A 20,879-nucleotide genomic window follows, 5' to 3' on the forward strand; every position below is an offset into this window, starting at 1 on the left:
TAATGAACGTGTCAGTTGGATGTTCACTGACACTGATTTTATTCTGTATTTATTTCTTTCCTGCTAAAGTTTTCAGTCATGGTTGTAGTTTGTTTGAATGCTAACACGGTTCCTTTGTTTACTGCAGCCTGTCTGCAGTCATAATAAGACATTTTTAAATTCTTTTAATTTAAATCAAATTTCTAGCACAAGAGTTTGGTCCTTGCGCTTCCTGAGATATCCAACATGCCTCACAGACAGCAAGCCCTAGATCTGTTGGAACTCCACCATCCCTCCTTTTCCTCCTCTCTAATCCCCGCCCTGCCCGTGCTGGCAAATTCTTTGGAGCAATCCTTCTACTCATGCCTTCAGGACTTCTCAGTCCAGGCAGTCATTCCCTTGATGGCTTACAACCTCCTTCAAGATCTAAGTTGCAATAAATCTTTCTTCATCATCTTTTTTCGAGTCTTTGCCCAACTGGGGCCCGCTGACTTCTGTTCAACAAAATGTTCAGCAAATTGAGGTTCCAATGACACGAGATAAAAGACATACCAACTCGTGTCATATACAACCATATGATATTTTAACCAAGATCACTACGTTTACCTAATCCTGATAAAAAGTCCTCTCTTGCCTTAATCTTACGACACTGATATAAGATTTGTGTTTTGTGTAACTACACCAGATACTCGTTGTTGACAGCGGTGAAAACTGTATCTGAATGTTCATAAAAAGTTGTCTGCATACACCAAAGCAGCAAAAAACTCATTGCCCCGAAATGCAGAACTGACCGCCACAGTAAATCCTTTGTGCCGGTGGCAATAAGACTGTATAACTCTTCCACAGAAGCTTCTTCTTTTAAGGCTGCGCTCAGGACCTCTTCAGAGGAAGCTCATCTCTGCTGCTTGTATTCTCTCTTATCCTTACAACAATATACTGGTACCCATACACTTCCCCATTATTTGTAAAAAAAAAAAAAAAGACCAGCAAGACTTGGGAAGCACTTCATTCCCAACCATGAGTGGGCATTTTGGCCTGCAGGAAGTGTACAACTTGATAAAGCCAACAGGGCCAGGTCACCTGAGGTCACCAGATCAGAAAGCTCCACACAGAAAATCTTTAACACATGGTGAAGGGATGATGTCCAGCTCTGTCTGGGAACTAGTCTGCCCCTAGTGTATACCAAGCTCTCCTTTTGGTTGCACAAGGACTGAGTAGTCTGTAGCAATGAGCCGAACGCTCCACACAGAACACCCCCTCAGGGACTTGTTGAACACAAATCACACGGAGATTGGTTGGGCAAAGTCCTGCACACCGCCCAATAACTTTGAGAGGGTAAAGAGAACTCTGTATTAAAAGTAATGAAAAAAGTACATTTGATTCAATATTTTATGAATCTGTGTAATTTACCATCCGTGGTTTTTTTTACACTGACTGAAACTCAGCAAGTCCGCCAGCTATACAGTTACACTGCTCATTTGTCATGCTACCATCTGAAAAGCTCCATGCCAGTTTACACAATTTATTCTCATTCAAGTCGAATAAGTATATTTCACAAAGTGTTGAAAATATCAATTTAATAATCTTCACAATTATTATAATGACTAGTAAGAAAAATATCTTTATAAGCATTGTTATTCCCCAGATCTTTTATCTATCCACTTTTGAGAAACATAGATGAAAACAAAAATGGAGAAAACTGTTTACAACAAAATGTTAAACCTTGGGTCGTGTTTCTTTTTTCTTTTTTTGGATTGATTTCCTTACAGCAGGCTGGTGAGCCTTTAATTCAGTATTACATTGAAAATATCTTTGTAGAAAACAGAAATGGGCTGTTGCAAATGTTTTCTTTTGAACACTTTTTTTTCCTTATTAAACATTCATTTATATTCAGAAACACAATGCTGAATTCACCTCCAGCCTGAATGGAGGTGCGTAAAGAAGACACAGCTGGAGAGAGACAAAGAGAGAAATATGTGCACACACACACACACACACACACACACACACACAAAAACAAACAAACACTGACGGGTGCCTCTTATCTTTTAAACAGCTTGGAGAAGCAGTGTGTGTGTGTGTGTGTGTGTGTGTGTGTGTGTGTGTGTGGACCTGAGGCAGTGTAATCAGTCTCAGTGAGTTTGAGTCCCTGCAGTTTCCTCTCAAGGTCACAATATGAACTCTATTGGCTCCGACTGACTGTCTGCTTTACAGTCGGTGGGACTGTTACAGGGCTGCTGATAACATCATTAACACTGTGACATTATAAAAAACTTCTTCCACCACAGATCGTACTTCTTACGCTTCTCCCTTTCTGTCCGCTGGCATAGCTCTTTGGTTACCATGGATATGTACATGCAGGTGCTTCACTGGTTGCTGTTCTTCAGTGCAGTGAACTTCCAGGTCTCCTAACTAATGAATAGCTGCGAAAAAGAACAGTCTGTACATGGTGAAAAACTATCTTTGCTGTCATGATTTACAAATACTACACCTGGATGATTCAGGATAGTTAGTGGAGTTTGAAATGCAGGTTTTCATACAGAAAAAAGAAAATTTATGTTAATAGCAGCAATAATAATAATAATAATAATAATAATAACAGTGTTTAGAATGATATTAGAATTCTGCTGCTGTTTCTTTTTTGTGATACTCAGAATCTGAAATGTAATGTCTTCTAACATGTGAATCGTGCTGTGCAGCTTTACAGTCATGTCAAAAGTTGTCTCAGGTTTCTCTCCAGTACCCTTTGCTTCATTAGCTTAGAAAATGACCTTTGTAAGTGTCTCTGATTGCTCTGGGGGACTCTTTGCCCACTCATCTTTATGCGTTGCTTCTTTGACATTCTGCCATTCTCATAATGTCCCATCACAGAATTTAAAGTCTCAGCTTTTACTAGAATATTGCAATTTGAGTCTTTTTTTCCAGCTATTATGTTGAAGAGTTTGTGCTGTACTTGGGATCATTGTCATGTTGAGTGATCCTACTGTGCTAAGCTTTAACTGTGAGATGCACTGCCTCACATGTGAATACTTTGGTATAGAGAGGAGTTCATGGTTGAGTCCTGTGGCTTCAAGAACAAGCTCCAATCATCACCCCTACACCACTGTGCTTGACGGTTGGTATGAGGTGTAGTTCATTGTGGCCACACATTTCTCCTGATAACCCTTCCAATGATGCCATACTTGTTCAGTCTTCTTCAGTTTGCCATTAACTTTATTTAACCTGCTAACTGATTCTTGATGAATCCCAAATGTAGATTTTGGGTTTTGTTTGGAGTTTCTCTGAGGCTTGGAAGTTCTGACCTCTGGGTGAATTTGCTGGAAAAGATGGAAAGACAAAAACGTATCCTTTTATACAGATGCTTACGTTTGCTGATTACGTGAGTGATTAGCACTTGATTAGCATTGGGCTGGTACTCAAACTCCTCCTTTTTCACAGGAATGCATAGAGTAAACTGACTTTCTCACATGACTGCACATAAGATAACTTTCCCTGAATGTCTACTTGATACCATGAAACAGATAAATGAGATCATTTGAAACTATCCAGCACTATAACATATACAGCAGGATAACCCTAAAGTAAGGATAAATTGGTGCCATGTATCCAATTGGACAAATCCTAAAACAACTTCTCAGTCAGTGTTGTCACAGTCTACTCAGCTTTACTCTCACATTCTGTTTTTTCTCACACAAATAAGCAACCACAAGGGTAAAAGAGTTAAAACTTTTCATTTAAAACTTCATCATACTACGGAAGCGTAGAGCTGCCACCCAGGCAAAAGAAAAATACAAGTGTATCACGTTATAACGTGAAAGGTTTATTGTTCTAACAAGATACTTTTCCTGTTTGTACAATATACTTTTCACGTTTGAACAACATAATATCACGTTATTACAATATACATAATTATCACGTTCGTACAATATAAATATTATATTGTACAAACAGGAAACGTATCTTGTTAGAACAATAAACCTTTCACGTTATAACGTGATACACTTGTATTTTTCTTTTGCCTGGGTGGCAGCTCTACGTATCATACACCAAAACTTTGTGTGAAAAAAAATTTCATTGACAAAAAGAACAAAAATATTTTTTTAAGTCCACTCGCAAAACTGACTAAAATTGAAATAAAACTTTTAGAAAATCTCTAAAGTTTGACTTTTTAAAATGTGTAAACCTAACAAGTATGAGAAGGCGTTTCTGCATTTTTAATGAGACCAAGGTTTCCACATGATTGTGAGTAAAACAATATTTTTTAAATACGCTTTCTTTCCGCTGACAAATATCCTCGTATTAGAATTAAGATTAAGAAAACATTAATGGTCAAACTAGGCATGAGCTAAAATGAGCAAACACACATCTGAAATTGAAAAACGAAACTGAAATAAACATAAAAACTTTCTGTGCAATGACTAATATTGGTGGCCCTGACTCGTTTGGCTCTGTCGCTGGTTTGCTGACTCCTGTGCGTGTCTGCTCTGTCACTGCTATCAGCCTGCTTCTTTATACATCTGTTTCAGTGGTGCTCACAGTTTGTTTTCCCACTCTGACTCATGTATCGCTGCCTCATCTCTCGCTGGTTGAGTTATGTGATCAGTGCTGTGTGTTTGCTTGTTCGGCTTCTGCGTGTTTGCCGGCAAGATTACACAAACACCGCTGAGCCAGATTTCATGACGGTGGAGAGATGCAGCACGATCAAAGGAAGAATCCGTTGAGTTTTGGTCCTGATCAGTTCTTCATAAGCTTTATAAAAAAGGCACTGGCATCGGTGGAACGTGAAATCGCAATCTCTGTGTGGTCTGCAGGTTTACTGTCTCTGTTTCAGTGTGGGTCACTGGAACACTCACCCTGTTGCTCTTTCTGTTTCAGCGGTGGTCAGTGCCATCCCGGTGCCAACCCTGGACTCCTCGCAGTATCCTGGGATTCTGCCTTCTCCCTCGTGTGGCTTCACTCACAACAAGTTTAGCCTGAGACCAATGCCTTTCCCCAGCCTGACTGTGGACAGAGGATACACACCAGGTACTTTGATGCCATTACTATACGTCTAATCGACAACAGGTAGCTCTGTGGCCAGGAGGCAACAAAAGGTGTGAAAGAAAACTCTGATGTCTGCTTTCTACACTTTCTTATTTCCATGTGATATGTTTAGATTAACCTTTATGTTGTGCCAACAACATAAACTGCTGTAGTTTGCGCAGTCAGCAAAGGAGATTTCTTCCTATGTATATTTATAACTGAACACTGAGGCCAAGAAACACGTTGTTGGTTACCAATACTAGTTCATTTTATTTTACCGTCAAATTACAAATTTCTTCTTTCGGGTGTCCAGCAGTCATGACATTACAGGTCTACATTTACAAATGTAGAGGATGTCCTCATTCTAAGGGGCTTTTGCATTACTAAAAGATCATCTTGCTAGTTAAGACATGTAAAACGTATAAGCTAATCAGTGACACAAAGCAAATAAAATAGAAATAAAATATTACAAATATTACTGTTGTTCTTATGGGAGTGACAGTTGCAGTGACATTGTAGGTAAACTGCTTTGTTGTACATTGAATGTGACACATGGGAGAACCAAAGCAACAACATGATCTCGCACTTACAAGAGGATGATGAAATGAACGTAACATATATTGGATTTGTTAGGAATCTTTCTGAAAAAAACATATAGACGTTCATAATTGCTGTATATGTGATGATGTTCGTGCACATTTTAGTTCAGTGACATACAATATATTCATGGTATGAACTTGTCAACTAAACATGAAACATTAAATGTTATTATTATTATTATTAAATTTTTTTGCTAACCTGCAGATGTTTGAATGTATGACAGACATCTGTTATATTAAAATCAAAGAGCCATACTTATTTAAAAATAAATATTTTGCCAAAGTAACGGTGATCAAATAGTAAAAATTTGAATGGCAGCAGTGAGGGGGCGGGGCCTAATGATTTCTCAAACTAATATGAGAGAAAAACTAAGCACATTAACTTGCTACATCTGTATATGCTAATATTGTTGTTATGCATGTAGAACTGTCATAGATAGAAGTAAACATGTAACTTTTCCAACTGTTTGCCCACTGTTCATTTCCTTTATCTCACTGTTGTATTAAAGTCTCGGTTTGCTGCAGGGCTAAATGGTAAACGGCATGGTGGGGAGCAGTAATTCAGTAATTCAATAATTGGCTAATTCCTGGTTGGCTCGTATCAGTGATATAACAACAGCAGAGAGGCAGAGTCAGTGGACGGCCTGACACAACACGAAGGTTGATCGCTGCTGGCAAAGCACACAAGAGTGGAGGCGGGTGGGGCAGCTAATGATAGAGAAAGGCAAATATAATGAGAAAGCTGCTAATGAAGGAAAAACGATAGAGACGTACACGCAATGAGATACAACAATGGACTCTGCTGATTATAAAGGAAAAGATAGAAGATTAGGGCCAGAACGAGTCAACTATGTTCCCCAAATAACATAGACAGTAGCAATACCCAATCTGGGAGCTTTAGACTCTGCTGCTATGTGGCTAATTAAACTAAGACATTGATCCCTGTAGAACTTCTTAGATAAATTTAAGTCAATTCATTAGCATGGTAAAATACTGAATCCTCCCGAATCTCGATGGTTACACCAGCATGCTCTTTGAATCCAAATGATCCAATTCATCTGCTTTCTGCTCTGAACAACTTAATGTTTATGTACTTTATAGCTCTCCTCTTTTTCAAGTAGATGACATTGTCTCAAAGTTTTTTGGAATATTGTAGGAGGAAATTTATGTACATCCTTTCATGCATGCAGCCTTGGACATGATGACAGAAGCTGCGTGGTGTGGCTGAAATAGTCCCACCATGTTCATATTACCATACCATCTCATGTCACATGACAGTATTTTGGTCATGTGTTAAAATGTAACTATTTTCTCTTTTTAGTCCAGGCTTACATTGTGTGTTCACTCGGTGCTAACCCTAATTCATGTCCATAACTCTAACCCAAGTAGAAGCACTTTTTTGGGAAAAAAACAATAGTTATTTTAATTTATCAGATTAACTGATTGTATTTTTTCGTCATTGACAACATGTATATGGAGCATATTTTTAAAATGACATATTCTAATAGTACAGGGTTCTGATTAAGGTTAGGACAATCACTAATGATGTTCGAGACCATCTGTCACTGGTTAGAGGTGAGGAAAAGGAGACAGGACAGATGTTGGTAATTAAAGAGTAGTGAGGAAAAACAAAATGAACCACTTGCTTTTGTTTTTTTATTTTGTTTTTTCCCATCATTATTTCAGCACGTGTTTTTGAGGGGTTTAGTAAGGGAGTCATGTTGATGTCCTCTTACGAGAGTTCTCAGTGGTGGATATTAAAAATGTATGCCTCAGACTTTATGCCTCAGTTCTTTGAAAGATTTGATAACATCAGACTCATAATCTTTTCAAGGCCTTTGAAGGTGCAGCGAGTAAATGTAAGTGTCTGCTCTTCCTGGCAAATATGGTTACCCTGTATTGCGCCGTACTGACACATAAACTTTGGTTCTTTTAAAGATTTCCTCATGTCATACAAGGTTAAGCAGATTCTTACTTTAAAGAAGTTATGATACCTGGGTGTAAAGAACATTTTAGTGCCATCATTCATTTCTTATTTTAGTGTCCTTGCTCTGGTCTCCATTTATTACTGGAACATATAACCACAGAGACTGCAGTTTATTTTCTGTTATTTAAACCAGGTTATCAGTTTTGCCTGAGTCCCTGCACCGTACAGTTACACTAACACTGCCATATGTAGCATTTTCCCTACAGTCTAATTGTCTAAATGTGAAGTTTCTCAAATAACCATCTTTTAATATAACATTTACATTCCTGTGAGTTAGCCAAATGAAATGAATATTGTGTTTCTTGCTATTCGTTTTTCCTTTAAAGGCATTTGGTGTTTTCAGTATTCAAGTGTATTCATGTAGACCTGCGAGTCACTATTTTAAAAATCCATTTTATTTTTTGCAGTGAATTGTTATGGAGAATGTTACCAACTTTCCTCCTGATAGAGGAGGTAATGCTGTGTTTCATTCTGGAGATAATGCAGATGTATTTTCTTCAAAACTAGATTCTTGGAAAAACACAAATTATTGTTTCTTCTCATCGTCTCTCTGAGCTTTTTGAAAGTCTTCTATTTTTATGTCTCGGTCCCCTCTTGTCACTTTTTTCCTCCCCCTCTCATTTTTACTCTTTAACTGCGCTCACGTTCCTTCTCTCGGCTCTCCCTCTACATTCTCCTTCTTGTCTCAGCTGCTTAATGAACGCACAGCAGCTCTACATACAATAACCAGCTTTCCAATGTTCTCTCTGATCAAACTGGCTGTTGTTACACAAGCAGGAGTTTCATCTCTCACGACACATGAGAGTCAAGTTTCTGCACGCTGAAGATTTTTTTTATTGTCTTTTCCTTTAACAAGAAGCTCTTCTCCTTTTTTCCTCTCATATGTGTCTTTGACAAGATAAAACAGGGTTTCGCAGTGTGGAGAAATTCATCCAGCAGAGAAGCACCAGCATGAAGCTTCACATTCAACAAGAAACAGAATAAAACTAAGACCTGGCAGGGTTTCTCTATGCCAGAGGAGGAGATTGGCATTTTAAATAAAGTGTTAAATTATACAGATGAGATTTATTAAATTTTAAAGACGACTGGATAAATGACAAGCTGTAACTTCGTGAGAGAAGACAAACACAGTAACTGCAACACAGTAGTGGAATTTCAACAAGTTTAAGGCCCAAATTTACATGTTCCCTCTGGCCCGTTGTGATATTTATTACTACTTGAGTGTAAGGATGTCTGCTTTTTAAAGGATAATGGACAATTATTAGATTGTACTTGCCTTGTAGTGCCAAAGAACACAATTAAAATTCAGCACGATCTCTTTCCAGAATTTATAACCGTGTTACTCAGACTTGTTGTGATTAGTCTGTCTTTTCTCTGACCGTTCTTTTGCTCTTCGAAAATGGCTAATAGGATATTTTGTCTTTTCTCTCAAATTCCCCTCGCTAATATTTCTCATCTCTTCTTAACCTCGCATTGAATCTTTTTTTTTTTTTACCTCCTTCTTGCTTAACATGCTACATCCGTTTATCTGCTTCCCCATTCTTAGCTTTGTCCACAGATGCCTCCTCCAATCCTCTTCTCCAGCAACAGCCTCCAACACAACAGACTGCTCCTCTCCTCCCCGGTTCCTCAGCCCCGCCTGGGGAGCACCTTCCCTCGATAGGCCCAGTCCCGGGTGCAGCCACTGCAGCGGCAGAGGAGGCCCAGGGTGGGAGCGGTCGGACCATCCCGACAGCCTGTGTGCGGCCCACCCATCCACTAAGAAGCTTCACCAACCCACTGCTGCCACCACCCATGGGGACCATCGACCCCAAGGTGTACACTTCTATGCTGCCACAGTCCAGTGAGTACCGCTGCTTAATGCATGTGTTATGACTAATAATGTAGGATTTCTTATAATGGACCAGGACTGATTGTAGTGTTCTTGGCAGGAATAATTTTCCTGGAATCAGCAGCTAAACCTCTAGTGGCTGATTGAGTTTTCAAAAATGCTCAGATTTCAGTCTAAATTGTTTATCTTTTGACTTTAGATGATTCTGCTGGAGTTTCTTTCTGTTAAAAGGGAGTTTTTCCTTTCTACCATCTCCAAGTGCTTTCTCATAAAAGGTCATCTGATTATTTGGGTTTCTTTCTAGTACTGTACAGTCTTTACCCAAGGAACTTTATATTGTAGACTGTTGTTTTGATTTGGTGCACTGAATGAATTATCTGATTATAGATTATCAGTGATTGTTGTTGTTTCTTTGCTTAAGGAATGATGGATTCAATTCAATTTTATTAATATATTTAGATTTTATTGACACCAAATAATAACAACAGTTGATTCACTGTGCTTTCTAATGTGATGTAAAGACCCTACAATAATACAACAAACTCTTCTCTCCTGGGCACACGTGGTGAAGCTGAGAGCAAAGGACAGAAACTAGCACAAAAGGACATCAAAATAAAGTAGAGACTGTTACTCTGACCTAAAATAAACTGAGTGGATGTAGGTGAATAAAATATTCTTTAACCTCCTAAGACCCGAACTCTTCCACGGCATGCATTTTTAATTTCTCTTTGATATTTGAGCATATTGGGGCCCGATGAATGTAAAAAGAAAGAATTACTAGATTTTTTTGTTTTTACCTTATGAAAAATAAGAGCCACATATGAGGATATTTGTTTAAAATTTTGATAGAACAGTAGCAGCATATCAGGCCCTTGTAGAGCAAAATTGAGTATTTTGGTCTAAATAACCCAAAATGTGATGTCCACATATGTGGACGCCAGGTCCTAGGGGGTTAAGTTAGTATATTCATTTTCTTTCCACCTTTCTTGGAGAGGTACAAATTTCCATAACTGTGGCAGACCACGCAGCCAATCTGCAACAAATTTCTATAAAAAATAACACCATTAATAAAGTTTTTATAAAGAAGATTAGAGTAACAATTGTCATGTAAAGCTGTGAATTATATGTGTAGAACATGTGTTTAAATTTCAAAATATAATGATTAACCAAAGCGCTTGTGCTCTGTTCTTTTGCATTAAAGTGTCCGTAATTCTTATTGATTCCAACTTATGTATATTTACTAGAATGAAAAGGTCTTTGAATCCTTCACAGTACAAAGCATGCTTAGATTATGAAATGCCAACAGCTTTGTACCATTCCTCTACTGAACCACTAGCAGCACAATAAGTAAAGTTTGTCTTGTAATAATGACACTTTTTTTAAATTCCTCTTCTGCTTTGCGTCTGCAGCCGGTCCCTAAGATGCAGCCTCTTGCTGATTGGTTTGTCAGATTCCAGTGACTTTGTGTTTAAGCTGGGTCTCTCTAGTGAGCCTCTGTGCTTTGCTTAATATTTTATTCAGGGAAGTTGAATGCATTAGCCTCAGGCTTCTACACTGTGTGTGTGTGTGTGTGTGTGTGTGTGTGTGTGTGTGTGTGTGTGTGTGTGTGTGTGTGTGTGTGTGTGTGTATTTGTAGAACGATATACTGTAACTGGCCTTGACATTAGCCAGAGGGTTGGATCTGATCTGGACCGACCTTCCTCTGTTCTTTCATTCACTTTTTATGTTACCTGTCGGTTTCTCCATATTCCATATATCAAATCTCCCTCTCTCTCTCTCTCTCTCTCTCTCGCTCTCTCCCTCTCTCTCCCTCTCTCTTGCTCTCTCAGGCATTATGTTTGACCAAAAAAAATGTTGGTCTCATGGGAATCAGAGTCCCCTCTGATTCTTTTTACTGGTGTTCTCAGTCAGTCACCATGTTGGATTGAAATATCTTAAAAATATGAGCTGGGTTGAAATTTTTCACAGTTATCCAAGAAGAACAGAAAATAAAACCTCCCGGCTTTGCTCAGTACCTGATTTTTCTCAATATCTGTCATCAAAACTCATTTTTGTGGCTTCCTGGCAAAGAATTCAAGCAACGCAGCGGCTGTGAACCTGTCTGCGCAGTTGTTGAGTCCTGCCACATCTTAAAGACCTCACAAGATGATATTATTCCAGTAAAGCAGTTCACTCTCAGACTGCAGGCTTACTTGTAGTTCTAAAGCTAGATAAACAGGCAGAGGCTTCAGCTATTAGGACCCTCTCCTGTAGAACCAGCTCCCAGTGTGGGTTCAGGACAGGTGTAACAACTTTGTAACAGGCCCCGGGGTAGATACTAGGGGTGCAACGATACACAAAATTCACGGTTCGGTTCGGTTCGATACTTTGGTGTCACGGTTCGATATTTTTTTCAATACAAAAAAAATGTTCATGCCTTTTTAATTTGTCATTTATTAAAATTATAAATATATATTTTAACTCAAAAGTACAGTTTTTAAATTTAACCCTAACCCTTGTGCGTGTTTTTTATTTTGACAGCGAATACGCACCTGCGGACCACTTATGTGCAGCCCTGGTTATTTAGCTCGTCATATTGCAGCCACAGAAATTCTTTTGTCCATGAAACCATAAAGCTGCACTTTCTTTTTGCCTTATAGTCTGATTTGTCATAACTTCTCCGTTTTGTGGTAAGCTTTTCTTTGGCTGTCACTTCTTCACCCTGACCTGTCTTATTTGGCTCAGCAGAACTAAAATATATATCCTGCTGCTTTTACACCGCACTCACATAAGCTCAGCGATTCTCTGCGCGATCAACCTCTCACATTTTTAAGCTTGCTGTGGGAGATTTCACTTGTCATGTTTGCATAGTAAGCTAACGATTAATAAGACGATGTCAGAGGAATTGGTGCACAAATTATCATCACTCACAGATCAGTGCTGTCGCACTCTATACACAGTTCACGCGATTGCAAAGTGAAAGCAAAAAAACAAGCGCAAATTCAAACGCGACTTCAATATGTCACATATTGACAGTGGCTCACCGATGCCAATGACATAATTACCCAGCTACATTTCTGAAAGAATGCAAAAGCATTGACATATATTTTTCCTTCCTACAATAGCCCGACGGGCAGGGAAGAGATCGATTTTGGTACCCCGACTGAAAAAATCGCTAGCTCCAGGACGTCGGGCTAGCGATATTGCGAGCCCTGTATCTGATTGAGGAATCACTCATCTTTGGAAAAGAGAGTTTATTACAGAGAAATGTCTCTTTCCAAAATAAAAGCTATACTATCCGCTTCTTCTGGGCTATATTCTCAGCAGCATAAGGAGAATCATGTGCTAACAGCTGTCTAAATGACTCGGCTAAAGTTAGTAGCATGCTTGCTTGTTTTTTTTCTGCTTCCACTTGTCTTTGCACTAGGATGATGTCGGTGTAAATGTGCAGTCATATTCGTTGTGTTCCCACTAGTGCTTTCAGGTTAATCTCGTTGAAATGACCTTAACGCCACAACACGGCAAATCTCCGTTAACGAGCTACCGCGGATCGCCCCGTGCATGGGGCTAGACGGCCAACACTTAACGAGCTAACTGCGCTAACACACTAGCTCCCACCCATGTAATTGAGCATTGCATGGCACATCCAACATACTGTTTTACTTTAGTCCATGACTCGCTTACCTTCAGGGTCATACGTCACATGAAAACCAAAATAATTCCAAACGCCAGATCTGAATGAGGGTGGGGGAGATACATGTTGCAAGGAGAGCTTAACTTCTGTCTCGCTAGCTTGCCCTGCGCTCTTCCTTCTGACGATGCTGTCTGTGTTGAACGCTCAGTGAATCTGCGTTCGACTACTCCGCCTAGGCTGCACTGTCGAGCCTAGGCGGAGTAGTCGAACGCAGATTCACTGAGCGCTCAACACAGACAGCATCGTCAGAAGGAAAGTTGATAAAATAAATTAAAAATTTTGTATTGTTCGATACATATGCGTACCGAACCGAAAGCACTGTATCGAACGGTTCAATATCGATACGAATATCGTTGCACCCCTAGTAGATACCCAAGCAAACACACACACACACACACACACACACACACACACTGTGTATAACAGTAATCAAAAGTAACTGTAGCATCTTTCCAGCTTCCGATCAGCACCATGGACAGCAACTGGGTAACACAAGGTTTCCTTTATGATTTATAGTCATGGCATGTTCTTCAACCACAAGCTGAAACAGATTTAACCTCCCAAAAGTCATTAAACACAAGTGGAACATCTATCATCATGGAAGAAAGAGATTATTAACCACAGATCCTGACGGGCTAACTGGGCCAGTTCAACGTAATAAACAAGTACACTCATTTAGTTTTTCTTTTTGTTTGGCTTATTAAATGTCATTCACAACGCGACTGCACCGACTCTATGATACATTTGCCCAAGAACAAATTGTCGCATAGCTGACATCAACTGGTCACAAACCTTTTCCATAAATGACAAATTTTCCTCAAATTTCCACAACTGTTTTTGTTTTTTTCAGTAGGTTCAGGAGAAAAACATCTCTACTTTGAAAAGTCATACTTTCCATTTTGACAAAGCTAATGGTTATGGCTGCCTCAGGTCAATCATTGCTTAGTTATGCCTCTGGGTGGAATGGAGACTTCCCATAATGCACTGAGCACTTTGCAGCCACTGTTAATCCGGTTGTTCAGTCTGACGTCACTAGCCGTGTCTGGGTCTAAACTCCGCTGCAGGTCCACATATCAAACGATCACTATGGCATTACTGAGAGTTGAAGAACTGTCTGAAGTCTTTCATCTTTAATAAAATGATCAGCGTTCTGCTCTACCAGGTGTAACAATTGAGTTTAACATCCAGGCATCCATGAAAACGGAATTTATGACATTTAACGGAGTTAGAAGTTAGCAGGGAGTTAGCTCGTTAGCTTCTATCTAAATAAAATATAGCATGTCCTGACTGCGGGGTTTTGGAAACAAATTAAAACGTACAGCTCTGCTATCACTTCCAGCATAAATGAAGACAGAAAACTAAACAGCAGTGACGTTTGTAGGGTTACTGAAGTTGGGCTAGCTGGTATATAATGATGTGCTACGTGACCGCTAGCGACACAGCTATGTTAGCATAATATAAACAAGCTAACTTTTTTTCCACTCGATAAAAGTTAACGTGAGTGTTCTCGGTGGTCAGGAACAAATGTAATCGCATGGCAGGATGCTGTAAAAGGACAAAACTTCAGCCAGGAGAACAACTGAGATTATTCATCCACAATACGAGGTTAGTCATTCATATACTGCTGCATGGGCTGGGCTGTAGTTACATGCTAAGGTTTTAAAAACTGAGCTTAAATAAATGATTAGCGGTAATAAAAGCCGAGGGAGGTCAACAGTGATCACTGACTGTTTTAGGAGCTTTTTGAGATCAAATAGAAGAAAATACAAAACATTAAACATGTTAACAACACAAAAGCCATATTAAACGCAGACTACTTTAGACCCGGAAGTAGGATTCGTCGCGTCATCACTGAACAACCGGATAGCATTAGCTTTAGCTTTACTCTCTTCTATAGTTTGTGTTGTCGTCCTGTTTGCTGTTCCTGGTCTCTCTCTGCTTCTCTTTCCTGCTTATCTTTTGGCTCAAACCCCAACCTTCTACCTGAGGTCTCTTCCTGTGAAAACTTATCTTTAGATTCTTGGCCCTCTTGGTCTAATGCTGTAAGGTCTTTGCTTTGCGATATAAAGCGCCTTGAGACAACTGAACTGGCACTATGTCAGTGAAATAGTTGGAGAGGCGACTGAGACGTCAGAACTCTACAGGTGGCACTAAAGTGAGTTGTCAATCAGAGGTCAGTCACTTGGCTCGGGGATGAGATGAGTACCTCAGCAACTGCTCATCTGACATTATTTCACTTGTCGTTGCAACAAGTCACTGAACTTTATTGACTATCTCTGGTCTCATCACTCCTGACTTCTGCCCTTCTGAGCTTGATCAGCAGTTTCATCGTGAATGTCAGTACCCTACAATAAAGGTAAATAAAGTCAAGCTAACTAATATAATTTCTAATAATCAGGACTTCTCCCAGCTGAATTTTTAAAGCTCTGGTTAATATTAGATTGCACATCACTATGTGGTTCTACCATGTCGTTTTAAAACTTGTAAGTCCAGAAAGTGTTCCCCATGAGATTTTAGAAAATGAAGTATACTGGAGGCAAGAGCACCACTCCTCTTAGACATTCCCTAATTCCCTCTCGGTTTTCTTTACTTTACTCTTTCTTTGTCCTTTGTCTCACTTGTTCACTGTCTTTTTTAGCTCTTTCTGTCCCTCTGCGCCTCATCCTGTCATACTGTCTCTGGTAGCCTGCAGCAATGAGGAAAGGGGGGGGGGGGCGTCTTACAGTACATGTGATCCCTGGGCTCCGTTTGTATGTGTGTAGCTGTATTTGTTGTGCATTTCCTCTTTTGTTAGGTGTGTATCACCTCTGTGTGTGTGCGTGGGTGTATACAGTTCCATTATGGCTCTGTTTACATGCCCAGGTGGCCTCAGATTAACATTGATTTTTGGCTCCTGGAAATCTTTCGCTGAGAAATCGCAAGCCTGGGGCGACAACTCCGAGAGACCTGCCGCTCGCCCCGTGACCCCGCCCACCCTTACTTTAGCCCCCTCCCTACAACAGAGCCTCAAAGCTAGGCAGCACTACCTCTATTCCCCACCCCCCTCCAGGGAGAAAAAACATACCAGTGAGCGATGGCTTTTGATGTTCATTGTTGGTCTTGTTTGTGTGTTTATCCAGGTCTGAATGACTCCCTGGGTGAAAATAATAATGTTTTCATGGTATAATTGGATTGTTTGGGTGAGACAGAAAAAGAGAGAGGGGAAGAGAGAGCATGTGATGGAGCATGTGTGAGATTATGTAGTTTTCTTTAGATCAGGGGTGTCAAACAATGCAGCCCAGGGGACAGAACCTGTGCACCAATGGGCTAACTGGAGGGGTTCATAAAACATGAAGTAATTGCTTGCTTTTTATTTTAGTAAAACTGACTATTATTGCCAGTATGTTGATGCCAGCATTAGCCTGCTAAAAAAAGTAAAAATAAATAAAATATTTAATTTAAAAGCATTTCTAGATTTAAAACTCCTTCAAAAATCCTAAAGGCATAAAATAAAATTTTTGTTTTACTTACAAAATTTCTACATGTGGAGGTTTTATGCCTTTCCACTGTGATCTGTAAATTTAAATGTGCATGTCATGGCAACAAACTCCATGGATGTGGAAAAACTGAAAATGTACATATTAGGCTTATTAACCCTCTCAGGCTCAAATTAAACTTTTTGTTGCTAATGCACAACCAAGTCCTGCAGTGGTACTTCTGAGTAAATAAAACTCATGTTGCAAATCTGCAACGCCTGCCTTGAGAGGGTTAAAACATACTCAGTAAAATGTGTATTCCTCCAACCTTCACTGTAGGCTGCTAACCAATGATTGACATCACAGTCGCTTTTATGTACAGTTTCTGCTCAACTCAAGGATTAAAGATGAAGGACTTTAGAAAGCAGGACTTCTGAAAGCAGTATATCTTGAGCAAGAGGTCCAAGGAGACTGGTTGGCCACCACTGGTCAGAAGAGAAAAATTTATGTTTCCTGATCTATTAGCTGAGGCCGTTCAGTTGTAAAAGTTTTGCATCAAGAGGTGCGACTTTTAGTTTGTAGAGCAATGATCTCCATTTCCTGTTTGGGTCACATTTTCTTAAGATTAATTGCCAGTCTGAGAGTCGTTGGCAAATGTTTGTAAGTAGGTGGGGGTTTTCCATGGAAACTATGGGTGAATGCAGCTATCTGCTAGCAATCAAAGCAATGACAAGGAGGTTTTTGGTGCAGCACCCAGTTACAGCCAACAACACTGAGCCCAGCCTCTTGGCCACTGGTCATGGAATACACATTTTTACCTGCCAACCAGAGGTTGCTACAGTGCTGCTGACAGGTCTCTTGGTCTGCATGACGTTCAGCGTTGTAAATCCAACCTCCTTCAGGCTTCTTTCTTGAAATATCCATGTTGCATCTTTCAAAACGATGTGATTGAATCATAAGTGAATGCTGTCAGCAGCTTCTATTTTTTACCTTCAGCTGAAGCAGACCACAGAAACCTCCACCGCTCTGCTCACTTATTTTATATCACTTTATAAATTGAGACCTTCTTCTCTTTTTAAATGGAGTCTCCAAAGCCCATCTGCAGACTAAAGTGTGATGGTGGGCAGTTATTCACCTAAATTGGCCTGAATGTGCGGTTTAATGCTGGAAGCTGTAATGGGATTGTCTGACTCAGTGTCTGATACTGAGAAAAGACATTACAGCCACAGCTGGAGGCAGACACAGAGCCAGCTGTGATGGATGTTTTTAAGGGCACACCTTCATCTTGCCTCAGAGGAACAGTGATATTACCAATGAAAAGCTCTGGTGCTTTAAAATGGTTATCTGTAGCAATTGAATGGTCGTGTTAGGGCGGAGAAAGAAACGTGTTTTATTTTTTTATATTCTCAAATCATCCATTTGACGACTCGTTTTCTAGGGATTGGAATGATTGCTACCCTTCACTATACAAACGGCATGGTAGTTTATTCTAAGGGTGACGCTACAGAAAATATCAGGGGTTGGTAAAGTCATTATGGTTGAATGTTTAGCAAAAATATATTGGTGCAGTCAAGAAAAAACTAAGAACAGGATCTGAAACGGTGAAACACTGACCCACACTGACAAATAATTCATGTTGTATAATTATCATTTCATCATCATGCAGATAAAAGACAGGTCAAAGCTGTGATCTCGTATTCTTATGACCTTTTACTGGCCACATCATGTTAGAGATGAAAGATGAAGGTGTTTTGAAAGACTGTACCTGCAGGCATGCAGAAATTGTGATGGGGGTTTAGAATAGGATGGAAGAGGGAAGAGTTGGTCTTCAATCTGCAGTTTGATCAGACATGGTGAGGTGATCAGGATGTGCTCTGAGGCCTTAAAACATCAAAGGCTTCATACTCACTTTGTAATATTCAAATTAGAAAGTTTAAGGTACTTCAAGTCTCATTTTACAGAAGCCAGTTTTTACCAAAAAGACAGGAAAATAGGATTAACAAAACCTGATTAAGGGGCATGAAAAAATGTTAATGAGATGTTTTGCTCACAAAAAATCATATTGAATCTTTTTATGAGGTATTAACTTATCAATAAAGTTGACTAAAACAATATCATAGGGTAGCAGGCTGTTATCGATATTATGAGATTTTGTCATCATGTAGAGATACTAAGAAGTTGATGTGAAGTAAAAAATTATTACTAAATCAGGAAAATAATAACACTAACTTCTGACATACATTGATACCGTATCAGTATCGTAATGTTATAAATCGCCCTGCGATACACTGGTGACTTGTCAAAGGTGCACTTGGTGTTTCGTCTTAGGCTCGTCTGGGATAGGCTCATATGAAAATGGATGGATATTACACAAAAGGAGAAAGTTATATAAAACAAACAAACAAACAAAAAATACAAAGTAGAAAGGAGTTTTAAAAAGGAACAAATGTATGAAGTAGGACAGATTTTCCATCTCTTTTTCTGTGGCTGCAGAGCTGAATACAGCCTGTCCAGTAAGTGGTGCTGCGGGTGGTCGGGGTTTCCATGATGGATAACATTTGACTTCCTCTACACGACAGCCACAGTCATTTGGATGACCTTTGCATCAGCTGATGGAGGAATCCAAATAATGTATTGATTCAAACTGAATTCAGACTGAACCACATCCATCTGCACTTATTTATTTTCGGCATACTGCCAGAAATAAGTGCAGACTGAAATATCCATCTGCTTTAGATAACCAGGTCCCTGACTGAACTGTAGCCAGCTCTGAATATAAACTGCTTTCTGTTTCAGAGTTTCTCTCCAAATCTTGAATAGAAACTCAAAAAAACTATGATGGCAAGATTGTAATATGCTAATATAATAACATAAAAGATAAAATTAAGATAATAAAACAGTATAAATAAATTCTAGATAAAGTACCAAAAGTCCACATTTTAAATTTGAATATAACTTTGAGATGTTATACTTTACAGTTTTGTAGTATTCCCAGTTTTTGTATCCCACTAATAATAATAATAATAATAATAATAATAATAATAATAATAATAATAATAATGATAGTAATAATAATAGTGTTACTGTTAATTTTTTTTCTTCTGCACTTTCTGTTTTTTTGTTTCTTTTCATCGTAGAAACTGACCTCCATATAATTCAAGTAGAAGAAAACTATTCTAAGCCTTGGATCATAGAAATCATTGGTCAGGTAGCTAGAGACACGCATGGGTCAAACCAGACAGAAAACGGGGAAAAAAGGTAAACAAGCAGACAAAGAAACATAAAACTTTTCTGTGAAACGGAACAGACGTCGTCTGACTCCCTCCAGAGATGCGATATCTTCTCAAAGACAAGTTTTTTTTGTTCTCCGGATCAATAACCCCGCCCCTTCCATCTTCATCTCCTATTGCTGTAAATCTTTCCATCTTTGCTTTCGACCCAAAAGCAGACACAGACACCTCTGATGTGACCCCCGTCGGGCATTTCACACCTCCACTCCTGCTTGTCTGGTAAATATATCCACCTCTCTCTGAGCAGACGAGCCATGGGTCCCCCCACCTCCGCCCCCCATCCCTCTCTGACAAACCCCCTGAGGGTGAGCTAGGCACCGTGAAACTCTCTTTTATGGCTTTCTCCACTGTGGATGTGTAACCTTTGCTTCAGCTTTATAGTGCGGCAGCTCATTGTGTTTTTCCACATTTTTTTCTTTTTTTTTTTTTTTTCTGGAGCTCAGTTCAGTTTGGATTCGGTCTGACAGCAGCGTGCTGAGAAGTCATACAAACGCATTTGGTCGTGCTTCTGTTGGAAATGAAGCTGGCAGCAATTTCTCCACCAGACGTAGAGACATTCAGAGCCGCACAAGGTCAGTATTACTGTGAAAGCCAGACTGAAAAATACAGACTCAAAGCCACTCTGGTGCCCGTCCACAAGTCTAGATGAAAAATGCTAAGCATATTTATATTTTTAGTTCCCTTCTTTCAGCTCTGGCGGGTGAAAAATGCAAACATACAGGTGGTCAGGTTCAAATTGTATACGCAACCCAGTGTAAATGACACCTGACTGTTGTAGCCACACTTCTAAAAGATATTTTAAAAAATGACAAAACAAGCTCATATTCAAAGGAAAAATAAGGTAATTGAAGGATCAGTGGTGTAGCAATCTCTGCTTACACTTATTACAGTATAACTGTGCTAGCAGCATAAATCAGCTTCACTCATTTGCAAAAATTGTAGAAACCCCGATAATTGGTCAACTCCATTGATTAAACACAGTTAGATCAGAGAGCCAGGCCAGCACTGAGCCAGCACTGTCAACTTTTGTTGACAGTGTGCAC

General features: G+C 39.5%; 1 protein-coding gene across 2 annotated transcripts in view; it reads left to right on the plus strand.

The window, feature by feature from the left end:
* dcc (DCC netrin 1 receptor) overlaps window positions 1-20,879 on the plus strand; it is a 350,643-nt gene that overhangs the window by 303,866 nt on the left and 25,898 nt on the right. For both annotated transcript variants that reach the window (XM_085278885.1, XM_085278887.1), the window contains exons 26-27: window positions 4,855-5,004; window positions 9,134-9,430. In XM_085278885.1, the coding sequence (XP_085135011.1) occupies window positions 4,855-5,004; window positions 9,134-9,430 (447 nt within the window). The remainder of the gene's footprint in view (window positions 1-4,854; window positions 5,005-9,133; window positions 9,431-20,879) is intronic.

Source organism: Mchenga conophoros, linkage group LG7 (genome assembly GCF_057382185.1).
Source record: "Mchenga conophoros isolate Kocher_MC1m ecotype Shallow Benthic linkage group LG7, M_conophoros_male_GT1.1, whole genome shotgun sequence".
NCBI lineage: Eukaryota > Metazoa > Chordata > Actinopteri > Cichliformes > Cichlidae > Mchenga > Mchenga conophoros.